This window comes from Siphateles boraxobius, unplaced genomic scaffold, assembly GCF_051911475.1.
Source record: "Siphateles boraxobius isolate OS27281-9 unplaced genomic scaffold, OSU_SipBor_1 75, whole genome shotgun sequence".
Taxonomy (NCBI): Eukaryota; Metazoa; Chordata; class Actinopteri; order Cypriniformes; family Leuciscidae; genus Siphateles; species Siphateles boraxobius.
In genome coordinates, this window is record NW_027509203.1 from 517,501 (window position 1) to 540,000 (window position 22,500).

Consider the following 22,500-nt stretch of genomic DNA (forward strand, 5'->3'; position numbering starts at 1 on the left):
TGTGTGGTTAAGAAGTGTTTAAGGATGTGTGTGGTTAAGAAGTGTTTAAGGATGTGTGTGATTAAGAAGTGTTTAAGGATGTGTGTGATTAAGAAGTGTTTAAGGATGTGTGTGGTTAAGAAGTGTTTAAGGATGTGTGTGGTTAAGAAGTGTTTAAGGATGTGTGTGGTTAAGAAGTGTTTAAGGATGTGTGTGGTTTAGAAGTGTTTAAGGATGTGTGTGTTTAAGAAGTGTTTAAGGATGTGTGTGATTAAGAAGTGTTTAAGGATGTGTGTGTTTAAGAAGTGTTTAAGGATGTGTGTGGTTAAGAAGTGTTTAAGGATGTGTGTGGTTAAGAAGTGTTTAAGGATGTGTGTGGTTAAGAAGTGTTTAAGGATGTGTGTGGTTAAGAAGTGTTTAAGGATGTGTGTGTTTAAGAAGTGTTTAAGGATGTGTGTGATTAAGAAGTGTTTAAGGATGTGTGTGATTAAGAAGTGTTTAAGGATGTGTGTGATTAAGAAGTGTTTAAGGATGTGTGTGATTAAGAAGTGTTTAAGGATGTGTGTGATTAAGAAGTGTTTAAGGATGTGTGTGGTTAAGAAGTGTTTAAGGATGTGTGTGGTTAAGAAGTGTTAAAGGATGTGTGTGTTTAAGAAGTGTTTAAGGATGTGTGTGATTAAGAAGTGTTTAAGGATGTGTGTGATTAAGAAGTGTTTAAGGATGTGTGTGATTAAGAAGTGTTTAAGGATGTGTGTGATTAAGAAGTGTTTAAGGATGTGTGTGATTAAGAAGTGTTTAAGGATGTGTGTGGTTAAGAAGTGTTTAAGGATGTGTGTGGTTAAGAAGTGTTAAAGGATGTGTGTGTTTAAGAAGTGTTTAAGGATGTGTGTGGTTAAGAAGTGTTTAAGGATGTGTGTGATTAAGAAGTGTTTAAGGATGTGTGTGATTAAGAAGTGTTTAAGGATGTGTGTGTTTAAGAAGTGTTTAAGGATGTGTGTGATTAAGAAGTGTTAAGGATGTGTGTGATTAAGAAGTGTTTAAGGATGTGTGTGGTTAAGAAGTGTTTAAGGATGTGTGTGGTTAAGAAGTGTTTAAGGATGTGTGTGGTTAAGAAGTGTTTAAGGATGTGTGTGATTAAGAAGTGTTTAAGGATGTGTGTGGTTAAGAAGTGTTTAAGGATGTGTGTGGTTAAGAAGTGTTAAAGGATGTGTGTGTTTAAGAAGTGTTTAAGGATGTGTGTGGTTAAGAAGTGTTTAAGGATGTGTGTGATTAAGAAGTGTTTAAGGATGTGTGTGATTAAGAAGTGTTTAAGGATGTGTGTGTTTAAGAAGTGTTAAGGATGTGTGTGTTTAAGAAGTGTTTAAGGATGTGTGTGGTTAAGAAGTGTTTAAGGATGTGTGTGTTTAAGAAGTGTTTAAGGATGTGTGTGTTTAAGAAGTGTTTAAGGATGTGTGTGGTTAAGAAGTGTTTAAGGATGTGTGTGGTTAAGAAGTGTTTAAGGATGTGTGTGGTTTAGAAGTGTTTAAGGATGTGTGTGGTTAAGAAGTGTTTAAGGATGTGTGTGATTAAGAAGTGTTTAAGGATGTGTGTGGTTAAGAAGTGTTTAAGGATGTGTGTGTTTAAGAAGTGTTTAAGGATGTGTGTGTTTAAGAAGTGTTTAAGGATGTGTGTGTAGAAGTGTTTAAGGATGTGTGGTTAAGAAGTGTTTAAGGATGTGTGTGGTTTAGAAGTGTTTAAGGATGTGTGTGGTTAAGAAGTGTTTAAGGATGTGTGTGGTTAAGAAGTGTTTAAGGATGTGTGTGGTTAAGAAGTGTTTAAGGTGTGTGTGATTAAGAAGTGTTTAAGGATGTGTGTGGTTAAGAAGTGTTTAAGGATGTGTGTGGTTAAGAAGTGTTAAAGGATGTGTGTGTTTAAGAAGTGTTTAAGGATGTGTGTGGTTAAGAAGTGTTTAAGGATGTGTGTGTTTAAGAAGTGTTTAAGGATGTGTGTGTTTAAGAAGTGTTTAAGGATGTGTGTGGTTTAGAAGTGTTTAAGGATGTGTGTGTTTTAGAAGTGTTTAAGGATGTGTGTGGTTAAGAAGTGTTTAAGGATGTGTGTGGTTAAGACGTGTTTAAGGATGTGTGTGGTTAAGAAGTGTTTAAGGATGTGTGTGGTTAAGAAGTGTTTAAGGATGTGTGTGATTAAGAAGTGTTTAAGGATGTGTGTGGTTAAGAAGTGTTTAAGGATGTGTGTGGTTAAGAAGTGTTTAAGGATGTGTGTGGTTTAGAAGTGTTTAAGGATGTGTGTGGTTAAGAAGTGTTTAAGGATGTGTGTGTTTAAGAAGTGTTTAAGGATGTGTGTGGTTTAGAAGTGTTTAAGGATGTGTGTGTTTAAGAAGTGTTTAAGGATGTGTGTGTTTAAGAAGTGTTAAAGGATGTGTGTGGTTAAGAAGTGTTTAAGGATGTGTGTGTTTAAGAAGTGTTTAAGGATGTGTGTGTTTAAGAAGTGTTTAAGGATGTGTGTGTTTAAGAAGTGTTTAAGGATGTGTGTGGTTAAGAAGTGTTTAAGGATGTGTGTGTTTAAGAAGTGTTTAAGGATGTGTGTGTTTAAGAAGTGTTTAAGGATGTGTGTGGTTAAGAAGTGTTTAAGGATGTGTGTGTTTAAGAAGTGTTTAAGGATGTGTGTGATTAAGAAGTGTTTAAGGATGTGTGTGGTTAAGAAGTGTTTAAGGATGTGTGTGGTTAAGAAGTGTTTAAGGATGTCTGTGATTAAGAAGTGTTTAAGGATGTGTGTGATTAAGAAGTGTTTAAGGATGTGTGTGTTTAAGAAGTGTTTAAGGATGTGTGTGGTTAAGAAGTGTTTAAGGATGTGTGTGGTTAAGAAGTGTTTAAGGATGTGTGTGATTAAGAAGTGTTTAAGGATGTGTGTGGTTAAGAAGTGTTTAAGGATGTGTGTGGTTAAGAAGTGTTTAAGGATGTGTGTGGTTAAGAAGTGTTTAAGGATGTGTGTGTTTAAGAAGTGTTTAAGGATGTGTGTGTTTAAGAAGTGTTTAAGGATGTGTGTGGTTTAGAAGTGTTTAAGGATGTGTGTGTTTAAGAAGTGTTAAAGGATGTGTGTGTTTAAGAAGTGTTTAAGGATGTGTGTGTTTAAGAAGTGTTTAAGGATGTGTGTGTTTAAGAAGTGTTTAAGGATGTGTGTGGTTTAGAAGTGTTTAAGGATGTGTGTGTTTAAGAAGTGTTTAAGGATGTGTGTGGTTAAGAAGTGTTTAAGGATGTGTGTGATTAAGAAGTGTTTAAGGATGTGTGTGGTTAAGAAGTGTTTAAGGATGTGTGTGATTAAGAAGTGTTTAAGGATGTGTGTGGTTAAGAAGTGTTTAAGGATGTGTGTGGTTAAGAAGTGTTTAAGGATGTGGGTGGTTAAGTGTTTAAGGATGTGTGTGATTAAGAAGTGTTTAAGGATGTGTGTGGTTAAGACGTGTTTAAGGATGTGTGTGGTTAAGAAGTGTTTAAGGATGTGTGTGGTTAAGAAGTGTTTAAGGATGTGTGTGGTTAAGAAGTGTTTAAGGATGTGTGTGATTAAGAAGTGTTTAAGGATGTGTGTGGTTAAGAAGTGTTTAAGGATGTGTGTGGTTAAGAAGTGTTTAAGGATGTGGGTGGTTAAGTGTTTAAGGATGTGTGTGGTTAAGAAGTGTTTAAGGATGTGGGTGGTTAAGTGTTTAAGGATGTGTGTGGTTAAGAAGTGTTTAAGGATGTGTGTGATTAAGAAGTGTTTAAGGATGTGTGTGATTAAGACGTGTTTAAGGATGTGTGTGATTAAGAAGTGTTTAAGGATGTGTGTGATTAAGAAGTGTTTAAGGATGTGTGTGGTTAAGAAGTGTTTAAGGATGTGTGTGGTTAAGAAGTGTTTAAGGATGTGTGTGATTAAGAAGTGTTTAAGGATGTGTGTGGTTAAGAAGTGTTTAAGGATGTGTGTGGTTAAGAAGTGTTTAAGGATGTGTGTGGTTAAGAAGTGTTTAAGGATGTGTGTGGTTAAGAAGTGTTTAAGGATGTGTGTGGTTAAGAAGTGTTTAAGGATGTGTGTGATTACTGTGGTAACGTGTACATGAGTTTCCTCTTCTCTCGGTCAGGGAAACGCTTTGCATCCGGTTCTGCAGATAAAAGCATCATCATCTGGACCTCAAAACTGGAGGGCATCCTCAAATACACGTGAGAACTGCTGTTTCAAAGCTTTTATTTCAAGTGTTGTTTGAAATGTGACTGGTGAATAATTCTAATGTCATTAAACTTTGATTTAGTGCGGGCCATCATGTCCCATCATGCAATGCTCAGATCCTTCAGAATAGACTTGTGTTCACAACTTTAGTGATTCGTGTGTATTTGTGTTTTTTCTCTCAGTCACAATGACTCGATCCAGTGTGTGTCGTACAACCCCGTCACACACCAGCTGGCCTCGTGCTCCTCGGGAGACTTCGGTGAGTGTGTGTTTGTGACACAATTACAAATGAAGCAAGAAATAATGTGAAGATCTCTATTGAACCTGTGACTGAAAATGATTATTAATTAATTCACGTTATATATAGGCCTAAGTCTGTTTTTTACTTTTGTCCTCTCCTCATTTTCTATCAACTGGATTAGAAAAGGTTTAACCACCCCTCACAATTTTAGTCTTAGTGGTCGTTTTCGACCACTAGCTGTTATTCTTACAGACTGCATCTTTAAGTGTCTTTCAGACCTAGCGAAGGGCGACAGTGACTCCATCAGTTGGCAGAATGCAGAACGAGTTCATGAATCTGCAGGTCCTGAAGCTCTTCAGCTGTGTTGACGTGTGTGTGTGTGTGTGTGTGTGTGTGTGTGTGGTCGCAGGTCTGTGGTCTCCAGAGCAGAAGTCCGTCTCCAAACACAAAGTGAGCAGTAAGATCACATGCTGTGGGTGAGTGACGTGACCCTGATGATGCGCTTCACTGCAAATAGACATTGTTTTATTCAGAGAAACTTTTAACGCATGCATTTAAAAATATGCCACCTGATTGCATTTTTGATTTTTTTGCCTTGTATGAATCTTAAATGTCTTATAGCTAATTATTAATTGTTATTCGCTTTGTTGCTGACACACGTAGCGTTTACAGGATGATAATGAATGAACGAGTGTGTCTGATCTCAGGTGGACGAACGACGGCCAGTACTTGGCTCTGGGAATGATGAACGGTGTCGTGAGCATCAGGAACAAGAGCGGAGAAGAGAAGGTGAAGATCGAGCGTCCGGGCGGCTCGTCGTCGCCCATCTGGTCCATCGCCTGGAACCCGTCCAAGTGAGATCAAGATAATTCAGCTAATGATAATAACTGATCTCTCACTGAAAACATTCATATGCAGTGACACCAAAAGCTTTTGGACAAATGTCCGAATGTGTTTTCATTAGATAAAGTGGTCGAGATTCTCTGACGTTTGACAAGCACATAGAATTTCATCATTTCAATCCTGTTATCTGTTAAAAACCATCAACCAAACACTGAGATGTGCACTGACCCCAAAGAGTGATGGCGTTTTCACACCCGGTGGTTCCAGAACCTCCTTCGTTTAGTTCGGTTCGTTTATTCAGATATGATGAAGTGATCGGACAACACCTTTACCTCCGGCTCAAGTCACCTGCGTCCAAGATGGCGCCAGAATGTTTGGCAAGCCGTCTGTCTCTGCCGCGTCTCCTTAGTTTGCTGCTTGCCTTCGCGTTCTTTATCAGTATATATTGTCAAGATGTCTCTGCTTTGCTTGTTTATGACCGTCATACACTTTTCAACATTCGAAAAACTGTTGATATATTGTCTGAAGGACATGACTTGGGAGACCGCTGGACCTCGAAACTTCCTCCTTTGCTGTCGGACATACCAGAGTATCTGCGCCGTTCACCTGCTGTTGTTCTTCCCCGCAAGAAACGTTACAGGAGAATGGGAAAACGCGGAGGTGCGCTGGTACGACTTAAGGCTTACCTGGTGCCACCTCTGTGACGTGTCCTGATGGATGCTACGTTCCTGCTGCTGCCGGGCGTTCGCTGAGGATGAACGATCGCTGGTTAGGTCCTGTTTTCCCTGACTCGCAGATTATCTCCGAGGCTCATCTGCTGACGGTGCCATCTTCTCCCAGGTGGGCTCGGATTCACCGAGGTGGTGGTGTGGATTTTTCGAACCTGCGCTCGCTAGATCGTGTGGCGTCTGCAGCCACAGCCAGTGAGGATCAAACTCTTCGTTTGGCTTTGTTTAATGTTAGATCGCTAGCCAACAAGACTTTTCTCCTCAATGACTTCTTCACCTCTCGGGAGTTGGATCTCATGTTCTTAACGGAAACTTGGCTCCATGATGGCGATCTTACGTCCTTCTCCGAACTTCTCCCTCCCCGATGCGGTTTCCTCAGCTCCCCTAGGATCATAGGTAGAGGTGGAGGGCTAGCGTCTGTGTTTAAGTGTACTTTTCAATGTCGAGAGATCCTGTTTTTGTTTCTTTTTTGGATCTTGTGAAGCACTTTGGTCAATTAGGATTGTTTTTAAATGTGAAATATAAATAAAACTGAACTGAACTGAACAGAACAGATGTGAACACTGTAACTGCACTCGGATCCAAACCCAACAGTCGGCTGAGCGAGAAGCTGAGAAAGCAAACTGACCCGGCGGATTACCCAGGACATGAAGACGAGTGTACTAACACTAACGTATCCAAAACACACACTAATACCACAGCTTATGAGGTGTTCAGTGAGCGTCACATGGATGGCCTTTAATCGTGAGGTTTTAAGGTCCTCGCACACTGAGTCTGAAAGTCTCGGGTCACGTTTTTTTTTTCAGACTGTTCAGAACTTTTTTAAAATCAGTTACATAAAAATGTAGGGTTACACTTTATTTTACAGTGTCATTGTTCCATATGTTACATGTAGTTACTATAGTAATAACTATAAATTATGCATAATTACATGCAATTTGAATTCCTGTTTCATAACAAAGCAAACGATCTTTAGGTGTGGAAATGTCGTAGTAAACATCTCAAACCTTCCAGAGAAGTGGACGTCTGAACTTCACGAGATCACACATGGATCCAAACACACTCGCGCTCCAGTGTAGATGCTTTTATCCAGACACACAGATGTGTGTGTGTAACTCTGAGAGCAGAGCTGATGCAGTGTGTGTGATCAGACACCAGGGGGAGCCACTGCATAAAAGCAGTCGCAAACATCTCACTGAATAACAGAAGTGTTGAAATGTACAGTACAGAACGCATCACGTGTGTGTGTGTGTGTGTGTGTGTGTGTGTGTGTGTGTTTCAGGGATGAACACAACGATATCTTGGCAGTGGCTGACTGGGGACAGAAGCTGTCATTCTACCAGCTCAGTGGGAAACAGGTGTGTGTTACACTGGGAAACAGGTGTGCATTACAGTGGGAAACAGGTGTGTGTTACACTGGGAAACAGGTGTGCATTACAGTGGGAAACAGGTGTGTTACACTGGGAAAAACAAGCGTGTCCTGCCACGGTCGAGGAGAGGTTTACTGTGATCAATCCACTGATCGAGGAACTGAACGCTTTATTTTAATATTGTCTATTATCAGATTCCTGTTCAGCGATCAAACCTCATCCTAAAACACAGCATCACACACAGCATCACACACAGCATCACACACAGCATCACACACAGCATCACACACAGCATCACACACAGCATCACACACAGCATCACACACAGCGTCACACACAGCGTCACACACAGCATCACACACAGCATCACACACAGCATCACACACAGCATCACACACAGCATCAAACACAGCATCACACACAGCATCACACACAGCATCACACACAGCATCACACACAGCATCACACACAGCATCACACACAGCATCACACACAGCGTCACACACAGCGTCACACACAGCATCACACACAGCGTCACACACAGCATCACACACAGCATCACACACAGCATCACACACAGCATCACACACAGCATCACACACAGCATCACACACAGCATCACACACAGCATCACACACAGCATCACACAGCATCACACAGCGTCACACACAGCATCACACAGCGTCACACACAGCATCACACACAGCATCACACACAGCATCAAACACAGCATCACACACAGCATCACACACAGCATCACACACAGCATCACACACAGCATCACACACAGCATCACACACAGCATCAAACACAGCATCACACACAGCATCACACACAGCATCACACACAGCATCACACACAGCATCACACACAGCATCACACACAGCATCACACACAGCATCACACACAGCATCACACACAGCATCACACACAGCATCAAACACAGCATCACACACAGCATCACACACAGCATCACACACAGCATCACACACAGCATCACACACAGCATCACACACAGCATCACACACAGCATCACACAGCGTCACACACAGCATCACACACAGCATCACACACAGCATCAAACACAGCATCACACACAGCATCTCACACAGCGTCACACAGCATCACACACAGCATCACACACAGCATCACACACAGCATCACACACAGCATCACACACAGCATCACACACAGCGTCACACACAGCATCACACAGCATCACACAGCGTCACACACAGCGTCACACACAGCATCACACACAGCGTCACACACAGCATCACACACAGCGTCACACACAGCATCACACACAGCGTCACACACAGCATCACACAGCGTCACACACAGCGTCACACACAGCGTCACACACAGCATCACACACAGCATCACACACAGCATCACATACAGCATCACACACAGCATCACACACAGCATCACACACAGCATCACACACAGCATCACACACAGCATCACACAGCGTCACACACAGCATCACACACAGCATCAAACACAGCATCACACACAGCATCACACAGCGTCAAACACAGCATCACACACAGCATCACACACAGCATCACACACAGCATCACACACAGCATCACACACAGCATCACACACAGCATCACACACAGCATCACACACAGCATCACACACAGCGTCACACACAGCGTCACACACAGCGTCACACAGCGTCACACACAGCGTCACACACAGCATCACACACAGCATCACACACAGCGTCACACACAGCATCACACAGCGTCACACACAGCGTCACACACAGCATCACACACAGCATCACACACAGCGTCACACACAGCATCACACAGCGTCACACACAGCATCACACACAGCATCACACACAGCGTCACACACAGCATCACACAGCGTCACACACAGCGTCACACACAGCGTCACACACAGCGTCACATACAGCATCACGAACAGCATCACACACAGCATCAAACACAGCATCAAACACAGCATCACACACAGCATCACACACAGCATCACACACAGCGTCACACACAGCATCACACAGCGTCACACACAGCGTCACACACAGCGTCACACACAGCGTCACACACAGCATCACACACAGCATCACACACAGCATCACACACAGCGTCACACACAGCGTCACACACAGCGTCACACACAGCGTCACACACAGCGTCACACACAGCGTCACACACAGCATCACGAACAGCATCACACACAGCATCAAACACAGCATCACACACAGCATCACACACAGCGTCACACACAGCATCACACAGCGTCACACACAGCATCACACACAGCATCACACACAGCGTCACACACAGCATCACGAACAGCATCACACACAGCATCACACAGCGTCACACACAGCATCACACACAGCATCACACACAGCGTCACACACAGCGTCACACACAGCATCACACACAGCGTCACACACAGCGACACACACAGCGTCACACACAGCATCACACACAGCATCACACACAGCATCACACACAGCGTCACACACAGCGTCACACACAGCATCACACACAGCGTCACACACAGCGACACACACAGCGTCACACACAGCATCACACAGCGTCACACACAGCGTCACACACAGCATCACACACAGCATCACACACAGCGTCACACACAGCGTCACACACAGCATCACACACAGCATCACACACAGCGTCACACACAGCGTCACACACAGCGTCACACACAGCGTCACACACAGCATCATACACAGCGTCACACACAGCGTCACACACAGCGTCACACACAGCGTCACACACAGCGTCACACACAGCGTCACACACAGCATCACACACAGCATCACACACAGCGTCACACACAGCGTCACACACAGCATCACACACAGCGTCACACACAGCGTCACACACAGCGTCACACACAGCGTCACACACAGCGTCACACACAGCGTCACACACAGCGTCACACACAGCGTCACACACAGCATCACACACAGCATCACACAGCATCACACACAGCATCACACACAGCATCACACACAGCATCACACAGCATCACACACAGCATCACACAGCATCACACAGCGTCACACACAGCGTCACACACAGCGTCACACACAGCATCACACAGCGTCACACACAGCGTTACACACAGCGTCACACACAGCATCACACACAGCGTCACACACAGCGTCACACACAGCGTCACACACAACATCACACACAGCATCACACAGCGTCACACACAGCGTCACACACAGCATCACACACAGCATCACACACAGCGTCACACAGCGTCACACACAGCGTCACACACAGCGTCACACACAGCATCACACACAGCATCACACACAGCGTCACACACAGCGTCACACACAGCGTCACACACAGCGTCACACACAGCGTCACACACAGCATCACACACAGCATCACACACAACATCACACACAGCATCACACAGCGTCACACACAGCGTCACACACAGCGTCACACACAGCATCACACACAGCGTCACACACAGCGTCACACACAGCGTCACACACAGCGTCACACACAGCGTCACACACAGCTTCACACACAGCGACACACACAGCGTCACACACAGCATCACACACAGAATCACACACAGCGTCACACACAGCATCACACACAGCGTCACACACAGCATCACACACAGCATCACACACAGCATCACACACACATCATCACACACAGAGTCACACACAGCGTCACACACAGCGTCACACACAGCGTCACACACAGCATCACACACAGCGTCACACACAGAATCACACACAGCATCACACAGCATCACACACAGCATCACACACAGCGTCACACACAGCGTCACACACAGCATCACACACAGCATCACACACAGCATCACACACAGCGTCACACACAGCATCACACAGCATCACACACAGCATCACACACAGCATCACACACAGCATCACACACAGCATCACACACAGCATCACACACAGCGTCACACAGCATCACACACAGCATCACACACAGCATCACACAGCATCACACACAGCATCACACAGCATCACACACAGCATCACACACAGCATCACACACAGCATCACACACAGCATCACACACAGCATCACACAGCATCACACACAGCATCACACAGCATCACACAGCGTCACACACAGCGTCACACACAGCGTCTCACACAGCGTCTCACACACAGCGTCACACACAGCGTCACACACAGCATCACACACAGCATCACACACAGCGTCACACACAGCGTCACACACAGCATCACACACAGCATCACACACAGCATCAGACACAGCATCAGACACAGCATCACACAAAGCATCACACACAACATCACACACAGCATCACACAGCGTCACACACAGCGTCACACACAGCATCACACACAGCATCACACACAGCGTCACACACAGCATCACACACAGCGTCACACACAGCGTCACACACAGCGTCACACACAGCATCACACACAGCGACACACACAGCGTCACACACAGCATCACACACAGAATCACACACAGCGTCACACACAGCGTCACACACAGCGTCACACACAGCATCACACACAGCATCACACACAGCATCACACACACATCATCACACACAGAATCACACACAGCGTCACACACAGCGTCACACACAGCATCACACACAGCATCACACACAGCATCACACACAGCATCACACACAGCATCACACACAGCATCACACACAGCATCACACACAGCGTCACACACAGAATCACACACAGCATCACACAGCATCACACACAGCATCACACACAGCATCACACACAGCATCACACACAGCATCACACAGCATCACACACAGCGTCACACACAGCGTCTCACACACAGCGTCACACACAGCGTCTCACACACAGCGTCACACACAGCGTCACACACAGCGTCACACAGCGTCACACACAGCGTCACACACAGCGTCACACACAGCATCACACACAGCATCACACACAGCATCACACACAGCGTCACACACAGAATCACACACAGCATCACACAGCATCACACACAGCATCAGACACAGCATCACACACAGCATCACACACAGCATCACACACAGCGTCACACACAGCATCACACACAGCATCACACACAGCATCACACACAGCGTCACACACAGAATCACACACAGCATCACACAGCATCACACACAGCATCACACAGCATCACACACAGCATCACACACAGCATCACACACAGCATCACACACAGCATCACACACAGCATCACACAGCATCACACAGCATCACACAGCATCACACAGCGTCACACACAGCGTCACACACAGCGTCTCACACACAGCGTCACACACAGCGTCTCACACACAGCGTCACACACAGCGTCACACACAGCGTCACACAGCGTCACACACAGCGTCACACACAGTATCACACACAGCATCACACACAGCGTCACACACAGCGTCTCTCACAGCGTCACACACAGCGTCACACACAGCGTCACACACATTATCACACACAGCATCACACACAGCGTCACACACAGCATCTCACACAGCGTCACACACAGCATCACACAGAGCGTCACACAGCATCACACACAGCATCACACACAGCATCACACACAGCGTCTCTCACAGCGTCACACACAGCATCACACAGAGCGTCACACAGCATCACACACAGCATCACACACAGCATCACACACAGCATCACACACAGCGTCTCTCACAGCGTCACACACAGCATCACACACAGCGTCACACACAGCATCACACACAGCATCACACAGCATCACACACAGCGTCACAAACAGCATCACACACAGCGTCACACACAGCGTCACACACAGCATCACACACAGCATCACAGACAGCATCACACACAGCATCACACACAGCGTCACAAACAGCATCACACACAGCGTCACACACAGCGTCACACACAGCATCACACACAGCGTCACACACAGCGTCACACACAGCATCTCTCACAGCGTCACACAAAGCGTCACACACAGCGTCACGCACAGCGTCTCTCACAGCGTCACACACAGCATCACACACAGCATCACACACAGCATCACACACAGCGTCTCTCACAGCGTCACACACAGCGTCACACACAGCGTCACACACAGCGTCACACACAGCATCACACACAGCATCACACACAGCGTCACACACAGCATCTCACACAGCGTCACACACAGCGTCACACACAGCATCACACAGAGCGTCACACAGCATCACACACAGCATCACACACAGCATCACACACAGCATCACACACAGCGTCACACACAGCATCACACACAGCATCACACACAGCATCACACACAGCATCACACACAGCGTCACACACAGCATCACACACAGCGTCACACACAGCATCACACACAGCGTCACACACAGCATCACACACAGCATCACACACAGCATCACACACAGCATCACACACAGCAACTCACACAGCGTCACACACAGCGTCACACACAGCATCACACACAGCGTCACACACAGCGTCACACAGCATCACACACAGCACAGCATCACACACAGCATCACACACAGCGTCACACACAGAATCACACACAGCATCACACAGCATCACACACAGCATCAGACACAGCATCAGACACAGCATCAGACACAGCATCACACACAGCGTCACACACAGCATCACACACAGCGTCACACACAGAATCACACACAGCATCACACAGCATCACACACAGCATCACACAGCATCACACACAGCATCACACACAGCATCACACACAGCATCACACAGCATCACACACAGCATCACACAGCATCACACAGCATCACACACAGCGTCACACACAGCGTCTCACACACAGCGTCTCACACACAGCGTCTCACACACAGCGTCACACACAGCGTCACACACAGCGTCACACACAGCGTCACACACAGCATCACACACAGCGTCACACACAGCATCACACACAGCATCACACACAGCGTCACACACAGCATCACACACAGCGTCACACACAGCATCACACACAGCGTCACACACAGCGTCTCTCACAGCGTCACACACAGCGTCACACACAGCATCACACACAGCGTCACACACAGCGTCACACACAGCGTCTCTCACAGCATCACACACAGCGTCACACACAGCGTCACACACAGCGTCTCTCACAGCGTCACACACAGCGTCTCTCACAGCGTCACACACAGCGTCACACACAGCGTCACACACATTATCACACACAGCATCACACACAGCGTCACACACAGCATCTCACACAGCATCACACACAGCATCACACACAGCATCACACACAGCGTCTCTCACAGCGTCACACACAGCGTCACACACAGCATCACACACAGCATCACACACAGCGTCACACACAGCATCACACACAGCATCACACAGCATCACACACAGCGTCACAAACAGCATCACACACAGCGTCACACACAGCGTCACACACAGCATCACACACAGCGTCACACACAGCATCACAGACAGCATCACACACAGCATCACACACAGCGTCACAAACAGCATCACACACAGCGTCACAAACAGCATCACACACAGCGTCACACAAAGCGTCACACACAGCATCACACACAGCGTCACACACAGCGTCACACACAGCATCTCTCACAGCGTCACACAAAGCGTCACACACAGCGTCACACACAGCGTCTCTCACAGCGTCACACACAGCATCACACACAGCATCACACACAGCATCACACACAGCGTCTCTCACAGCGTCACACACAGCGTCACACACAGCGTCACACACAGCGTCACACACAGCATCACACACAGCGTCACACACAGCATCACACACAGCGTCACACACAGCATCTCACACAGCGTCACACACAGCGTCACACACAGCATCACACAGAGCGTCACACAGCATCACACACAGCATCACACACAGCATCACACACAGCATCACACACAGCGTCACACACAGCATCACACACAGCATCACACACAGCATCACACACAGCATCACACACAGCGTCACACACAGCATCACACATAGCGTCACACACAGCATCACACACAGCATCACACACAGCATCACACACAGCATCTCACACAGCGTCACACACAGCGTCACACACAGCATCACACACAGCGTCACACACAGCGTCACACAGCATCACACACAGCATCACACACAGCATCACACACAGCGTCACACACAGCATCACACACAGCATCACACACAGCATCACACACAGCGTCACACACAGCATTACACACAGCGTCACACACAGCATCACACACAGCGTCACACACAGCATCACACACAGCATCACACACAGCATCACACACAGCATCACACACAGCATCACACACAGCATCACACACAGCATCTCACACAGCGTCACACACAGCGTCACACACAGCATCACACAGAGCGTCACACAGCATCACACACAGCTTCACACACAGCATCACACACAGCGTCACACACAGCATTACACACAGCGTCACACACAGCATCACACACAGCGTCACACACAGCATCACACACAGCATCACACACAGCATCACACACAGCATCACACACAGCATCACACACAGCATCACACACAGCATCTCACACAGCGTCACACACAGCGTCACACACAGCATCACACAGAGCGTCACACAGCATCACACACAGCTTCACACACAGCATCACACACAGCATCACACACAGCATCACACACAGCGTCACACACAGCGTCACACACAGCATCACACACAGCGTCACACACAGCATCACACACAGCGTCACAAACAGCATCACACACAGCGTCACACACAGCATCACACACAGCATCACACAGAGCGTCACACAGCATCACACACAGCATCACACACAGCATCACACAGATCGTCACACAGCATCACACACAGCATCACACACAGCATCACACACAGCGTCACACACAGCATCACACACAGCGTCACACACAGCATCACACACAGCATCACACACATTATCACACACAGCGTCACAAACAGCATCACAAACAGCGTCACACACAGCGTCACACACAGCGCAACACACAGCGTCACACAGCATCACACACAGCATCACACACAGCGTCTCTCACAGCGTCACACACAGCGTCACACACAGCATCACACACAGCATCACACACAGCGTCACACACAGCATCACACACAGCATCACACACAGCGTCACACACAGCATCACACACAGCGTCACACACAGCGTCACACACAGCATCACACACAGCATCACACACATTATCACACACAGCGTCACAAACAGCATCACAAACAGCGTCACACACAGCGTCACACACAGCGTCACACACAGCGCAACACACAGCGTCACACAGCATCACACACAGCATCACACAAAGCGTCACACACAGCATCACACACAGCGTCACACACAGCGTCACTTACAGCATCACACACAGCGTCACACACAGCGTCACACACAGCATCACACACAGCGTCACACACAGCGTCACACACAGCGTCACACACAGCATCACACACAGCGTCACACACAGCGTCACACACAGCGTCACACACAGCATCACACACAGCATCACACACAGCGTCACACACAGCGTCACACACAGCGCAACACACAGCGTCACACAGCATCACACACAGCATCACACAAAGCATCACACACAGCATCACACACAGCGTCTCTCACAGCGTCACACACAGCGTCACACACAGCATCACACACAGCGTCACACACAGCGTCACACACAGCATCACACACAGCGTCACACACAGCATCACACACAGCATCACACACAGCGTCACACACAGCATCACACACAGGATCACACACAGCGTCACACACAGCATCACACACAGCATCACACACATTATCACACACAGCGTCACAAACAGCATCACAAACAGCGTCACACACAGCGTCACACACAGCGTCACACACAGCGCAACACACAGCATCACACAGCATCACACACAGCATCACACAAAGCATCACACACAGCATCACACACAGCGTCACACACAGCGTCACTTACAGCATCACACACAGCGTCACACACAGCGTCACACAGCATCACACACAGCGTCACACACAGCGTCACACACAGCATCACACACAGCATCACACACAGCGTCACACACAGCGTCACACACAGCGTCACACACAGCATCACACACAGCATCACACACAGCGTCACACACAGCGTCACACACAGCGTCACACACAGCGTCACACACAGCGTCACAGACAGCATCACACACAGCGTCACACACAGCATCACACAATGTGGACACTTGTGTAGAAGTTCAACATGATGATGAGATGATCAGTGTAACTCCACAACAACTACATAAATGTCTCCATTAACATTCAGAAACTCTTCCTGAGTCTCTCCGTAAGGCTGCACTCGCTACTGGTTATTCTGGGATTCTGGATGAGTGAGATTGGCCTGTTTTGTTATTGCTGGAGTTTCTGAAGCTCGTGTAAAGACTCCGCCCTCTTCTGAACGGAGGCGGGGCTGCAGCTCATTTGCATTTAAAGGAACACACACAAAAACGGTGTGTTTTTCATCTGGTATTTTGAGCTGAAATTTAGACATAATCTGGAGACGCCAAAGATTTGAATTACATCTTGTGAAAAGGGGCATAATCTGTCACCATTAAATAAAAAAAGATGGCTCTTCTTTATGCAGTGGGCTGAGATTTATAAGTTATTCTGCTGTCTTGTTGAGTTAGTCATAATTCCATGTTGATATGATGCATTATTATAAAGTAGATCATAGGAGCCATCAGTGATGCACACGGTACAGGCTTGACTTGGACTATCCATAAGTCTGCTCTACATAGTACATTAAAGTCATGTTTAAAATGAGCAAGAAATATGCAATTTTCCATACGGTCTCTATAAACAGGTTTAATAGGAGAAATCATGTGGAGCCGAACCATCAGCGTCCTGGAAAACATGATCTTTACAGCTTCACACAGGTCCTGCCCCCGGTGCTCATGGGAAGTGTAGTGATTAAGGGAAAGTATGCAGCGCTCGTTATGCGACTGTAATGCCGTGGCCTGCAGTGCTGTCTGAACACACACTTCATTACAGCGCTCGTTAAACACACACACACACACACACACACATACACACACACTTCATTACTGCGCTGTTCTCAGAGCTCGTTAAATGGTTTACAGGGGAAAGAGTCTCGCTGATGACGGGATATTCATTCAAACATCTGAACTTCAATATACAATCATGAGCTGAAAATACTTGACATGAAAACACAAACACACATACAGACAAACACACTCACATATAGACAAACACACTCGCACAAACACAAACACACATACAGACAAACACACTCACATATAGACAAACACACTCGCACAAACACACACACACATACAGACAAACACACTCACACATAGACAAACACACTCACACAAACACACACAAACACATACAGACAAACACACTCACACATAGACAAACACACTCGCACAAACACACACACACATGCAGACAAACACACTCACACATAGACAAACACACTCACACAAACACATACAAACACATACGGACAAACACACCCACACACTGAGACAAACACACACACACTCACACAAACACACACACACATACAGACAAACACACTCACACATAGACAAACGCACTCACACAAACACACATACAGACAAACACACTCACACATAGACAAACACACTCACACAAACACACACACACATACAGACAAACACACTCACACAGAGACAAACACACACACACACAAACACACACAAACACACATACAGACAAACACACTCACACATAGACAAACGCACACACACAAACACACATACAGACAAACACACTCACCCACACACACAAACACACATACAGACAAACACACTCACACATAGACAAACACACTCACACAAACACACACACACACACACACATACAGACAAACACACTCACACACAGAGACAAACGCACACACACAAACACACATACAGACAAACACACTCACACAGAGACAAACACACTCACACAAACACACACACACACACACATACAGACAAACACACTCACCCACACACACAAATACACAAACACACATACAGACAAACACACTCACACATAGACAAACACACTCACACAAACACACACACACACATACAGACAAACACACTCACACACAGAGACAAACGCACACACACAAACACACATACAGACAAACACACTCACACACACACACACACATACAGACAAACACACTCACACAAACACACGCAGAGAAACCCCGAGCATGTTTCCTGTCTCACCTACTCTTGTGTGTTTGTCAGATGGGGAAGGACCGGGCGCTGACCTTTGACCCCTGCTGCGTGAGCTTCTTCTCGAAGGGCGAGTACCTGGTGCTGAGCGGCTCGGACAGACAGGCGTCGCTCTACACGCGGGACGGCGTTCGGCTCGGCAGCGTCGGGCAGCAGAGCTCCTGGGTCTGGACCTGCCGCGTCAAGCCCGACTCCAACTACGTGGTCCGAGAGTTTTCAGTCCCTCACGCACATATTCAGTTATGAGGCTAGTTAGCTGTGTGCATACGTCTGGGTTATTGATTTTCATATTACTGTAAGAGAGTATTTCAATTATACAAATTAATTTAAATTAATTAATAAAATGAATTTAAATCAGTGTAAATTCACTGTAGCACAACATCAATGCACATCAGCACATTATAGTTTAAATAATGTAACTTACTCTTTTGTTTTGTTAGCTTAAAAAATAATGTCACTGAAAAAACCATAATGGTCCTAAAATAGACTTGATTTTTTTTATATGCAAAATATAATATTGTGGGTGAAATATGACACTTTCTTGACAGTGTTTGTGAGATTTGGTTCATTTCTCTGCTGTTCTCGCCTCTATTTAAGGCAGTTTATTAATAGTAGACAGATTAAAGGTGTAAAATGTTACAGTGCATTTTTAATCAGAGAATAAGATGTGCGAGAAGGTGAGGTTATTAGTGGTGTGAATATCATACCGAGCTATAAATCACAACTCTGCTTCTCTAACACCGTGTTTTATAGAGCAGTCGCAGTCTTCCTCATTATGAGGAGATGTTGTGTTTGAGTTTGTAGCATTAGCTGAAGCTGACGCGAGTGTGTGTACCGCAGGTTTTAGGCTGTCAGGACGGCACCATCGCCTTCTTCCAGCTCATCTTCAGCACGGTTCATGGCTTATACAAGGACCGCTATGCCTACAGGGACAGCATGACCGACGTCATCGTGCAGCACCTCATCACCGAGCAGAAAGGTGCCGTGACATCACACTTTACACATGACATCATCAGACTCACACATGCCACTCTCAAACACAGCTGGGAGCAAATCACCATAGGAATTAGATATAACAGGATGGGGATATATCCGCAGGAGACCTAATAATGGGAAAATATTACTTTAATTTCTTTATTTATATATGTGTCCGTGTATGTATTTATTTCAATTACAGCAACTCTCTGAATAGGTAATGTGGTAATGTATTCGGTCGCGGCTGATGATTGCTAATGCTAGTAGACAGACACACACGCGGCTGTGAGCGCAGATCTGGGCAGGTGGAGCTGGGGAGGTGGAGGGGTCTGTCCCAGAATTCCTGTTATAGTCTAGAATGTGATCCATATCTGTACTTTCTTGAATTTTTCCCAATTTGCCAGTGCGAATAAAATGCCGTGAGTTGGTGAAGAAGATCGCCATCTACCGCAGCCGACTGGCCATCCAGCTCCCGGAGAAGATCCTGATCTACGAGCTTCACTCCGACGACTCCAACGACATGCACTACCGCGTCAAAGAGAAGATCTGCAGGCGCTTCGAGTGCAACCTGCTCGTCGTCTGCTCACAACACATCATTCTCTGTCAGGTAAAGACACTTGTCAAGTCATGTGACCGTGCTGAATGTGCCAAGTCATGCGATGTTACATCAGATCGACCAGTGAATGATGGAGATTCAAGGTTTTTTTCTCAACCTTAAGAAACTTAGCATGAAGATCAACAAGAAAAGTGTTCCCTTTCGAGGGAACGAGATGCTGCGCCTGAAGCCTGTGTGTAATTAGTCCAATCTCGATTGGTGTCACATGACGTCATGTGACGGCTTAGCAAAAGCTGTAAAGAGACCCTGGTGTCGGCGTCAGCTTCTGGTCTTCAGCAGGCGTCCTGTGTTGCCTGTGTGTCTTATTTGGTGTTGTTTGTCCCAGTAACTCTCAGTCTGGCGAGTAAGAAAGTGTTCAGGCAGTGTGAGCGAGGGTGACACACTCGCGCTGTGTGATGTGTATGTGTAATGAAGCGCTCGAGGGGGTTGTCTGTGCAAACGATGACGTGCTGCCTCCCGGAGCGCTCCTGATGAGACAGACGTAGCCCTGCTCCCGCGCATCGGGACACTCGTCTGCCCGTATAGGGTCGCAGGAGCTGGCTGAGCTTCGGCCCTTTCGCCCAGGACGAGGACCCGGTGCTCGATTATCTGGCTCAGAGGAGTTCGATATTTTGTGCATCGAGGCCGGAGAACCAGAGGACTCGCCTCCTCATTCTGCCTTCGAGGAGCTGCTGGAGGTTGTGACCAGAGCATGGGCCAAATTAAGTGTTGGATTGCCATCAGAGAAGCAGGAGACATTTAAAAAGAGTAAACTAGATTAACGTTTCTTGCAGACTCGGGCACAGCCTCCTCGCCGGAGCCTGTCATTTATCACTGATCTCCACACCGAGGTGTCCAGATCGTGTAATAAGCCGTTGCTGTCCTGGCTTTTGAGCCAAAAATTTCCATATATATTCCTCTATTTTGGGCTGGAAAGAGAACGGCTATGCGGTGATGCCGCGGGTGGAAGAGACACTGGCATCCCTGAAGACTCCGCCGCTGCCCTCCAAACCCTGCGCACTACATCGGCTGCGGTGGGCAAGGCGTAAACGACGGCGGGTCGGGCGTATATGCAGGCGTACCAGCCGACCTCCTCAGAGATATGGAGGTTGCGCTCGACGACAATGATGGCTTGTCTCTCTGTGCTAATGAGGAGACCGCAGCATTAGTGGCTACGGAGACCCCTGTGGCTGAACCTGTTGGCATCGGGGGGAGGACAGGTGTTCCTCCTCCTCCCCGCCTACGCCTTCT

General features: G+C 47.0%; 1 protein-coding gene across 2 annotated transcripts in view; it reads left to right on the forward strand.

The window, feature by feature from the left end:
• ift122 (intraflagellar transport 122 homolog (Chlamydomonas)) overlaps positions 1 to 22,500 on the forward strand; it is a 70,981-nt gene that overhangs the window by 5,949 nt on the left and 42,532 nt on the right. For both annotated transcript variants that reach the window (XM_077217628.1, XM_077217631.1), the window contains exons 4-11: positions 4,085 to 4,163; positions 4,353 to 4,429; positions 4,821 to 4,887; positions 5,119 to 5,265; positions 7,265 to 7,340; positions 19,692 to 19,883; positions 20,520 to 20,658; positions 21,059 to 21,261. In XM_077217628.1, the coding sequence (XP_077073743.1) occupies positions 4,085 to 4,163; positions 4,353 to 4,429; positions 4,821 to 4,887; positions 5,119 to 5,265; positions 7,265 to 7,340; positions 19,692 to 19,883; positions 20,520 to 20,658; positions 21,059 to 21,261 (980 nt within the window). The remainder of the gene's footprint in view (positions 1 to 4,084; positions 4,164 to 4,352; positions 4,430 to 4,820; positions 4,888 to 5,118; positions 5,266 to 7,264; positions 7,341 to 19,691; positions 19,884 to 20,519; positions 20,659 to 21,058; positions 21,262 to 22,500) is intronic.